This window comes from Dermacentor silvarum, chromosome 7, assembly GCF_013339745.2.
Source record: "Dermacentor silvarum isolate Dsil-2018 chromosome 7, BIME_Dsil_1.4, whole genome shotgun sequence".
NCBI lineage: Eukaryota > Metazoa > Arthropoda > Arachnida > Ixodida > Ixodidae > Dermacentor > Dermacentor silvarum.
The window spans coordinates 23,600,432-23,601,873 of NC_051160.1; the positions used below are offsets into that span (position 1 = coordinate 23,600,432).

General features: G+C 50.1%; 1 protein-coding gene across 1 annotated transcript; it reads left to right on the forward strand.

The window, feature by feature from the left end:
- The first annotated feature begins 781 nt into the window (after nt 1–781).
- LOC119458754 (eukaryotic translation initiation factor 3 subunit G) lies at nt 782–1,096 on the forward strand. The gene has a single exon (XM_037720619.1). The coding sequence runs from the start codon at nt 782–784 to the stop codon at nt 1,094–1,096; it is 315 nt and encodes a 104-aa protein (XP_037576547.1).
- Nucleotides 1,097–1,442: the final 346 nt, after the last annotated feature.

Consider the following 1,442-nt stretch of genomic DNA (forward strand, 5'->3'; position numbering starts at 1 on the left):
CGGCAGGTAATTCGCCCCTAGTTCTGTGGGTCTTGGTCGTCTCCTGTTGTCTTTGGTCCGCAAAAAAGATGGCTCCGTGCGCTTTTGCGTCGATTACCGGGCGCTCAACAAGATAACTCGAAAAGACGTCTACCCTATGCCGCGCATTGATGACGCCCTTGATTCCCTCAGGTGCGGAATACTTTTCCAGCCTGGATCTGCGTTCCGGCTATTGGCAAATCCCCATGCACGACGACGATAAAGAAAAAGCACCGCATATCCACGGGGTGAATGATGATGAGTGGGCGAAGCTCCGGAGGGAATCATCCGTAAACCGTGAATCTTCCGTGTAATTCGCCCAGTCTCGCCGCACTAAATCGAACGATTGACTTCCACCAATGACACGCGCCATATGTGACGTCATTCCTATTTTATAACAGCGCCCTTCATTATAATTGCACCATCTCCCGCTTAAGGGGACGCTAGCACAAACGCGTTAGAAACGTGCAGTACTCTAAGGGGAAGAGGCCACAGCGTCTTACGCAGCCGTTTACACATGCCGGAACGTGCACCGCGTTTGCCGACGCCATCAGCGTTTATGAATACGGGGGTAAGGCGGAGAGACCACAGCGTCTTACACCAGCTTCTTGCACGGGCCGTAACGCGCTAGCACAAACGCGTTAGAAACGCGCAGTCTTTCGTTAATGTTGGGTATTTATTGCCATCTAGGTGCGTCTGTCCATGTGCGCTTTCGTGGCGTAGTGAAGAGAAGGTGAAATCTGGAAAGTACATACCACCAAGCATGCGTGAAGGTGCCAACCGCCGTGGAGAGTCGATGACACAGTCACGCACCAGGGATGAAGCAGCCACAATTCGGGTGACTAATCTGTCGGAGGATGTGCGAGATTCGGACCTTCAAGATTTGTTCCGGCCTTTTGGTCAGATTGCAAGAATTTACCTGGCCAAGGACAAAGTCACCGGCCAGTCGAAGGGATTTGCATTCATCAATTTTGTGCACCGCGAAGATGCTGCGCGGGCTATTGCTAACGTCAATGGCTTTGGCTATGACAACCTCATCCTTTCTGTGGAATGGGCAAAGCCTTCCGGTACTGCATGAAAGGACCAGCAGTGAATCAACCTGTGGTTTTAAGTAATTAAAATGCTATCGGGGTTTAAAAAAAAAAAAAAAAAAAAAAAAAAAAAAAAAAAAAAAAAAAAAAGCTTCGTGGCGTAGTGGTTAGCGCCACGCGTTCAGAAGCGAGGGGTCCCTGGTTCGATTCCGCTACGGCCACAACTCTCGGAATTTTTTTTTTCTCATAAAAGTAGACGTGGCTACCTACTACGACGACTACGACGACTACTACTACAGAGGAGGGACAGACCCACACCCTAAGGAGCTTCGCCCCTAAAAACGGCGTTCGCAACCCCCGATGGACTGTACGAGTTCAACGCAATGCCTTTCG

Excerpts from the sequence above, each read along its gene's own strand:
- LOC119458754 (XM_037720619.1), top strand. The coding sequence starts at position 782 with ATGCGTGAAGGTGCCAACCGCCGTGGAGAGTCGATGACACAGTCACGC.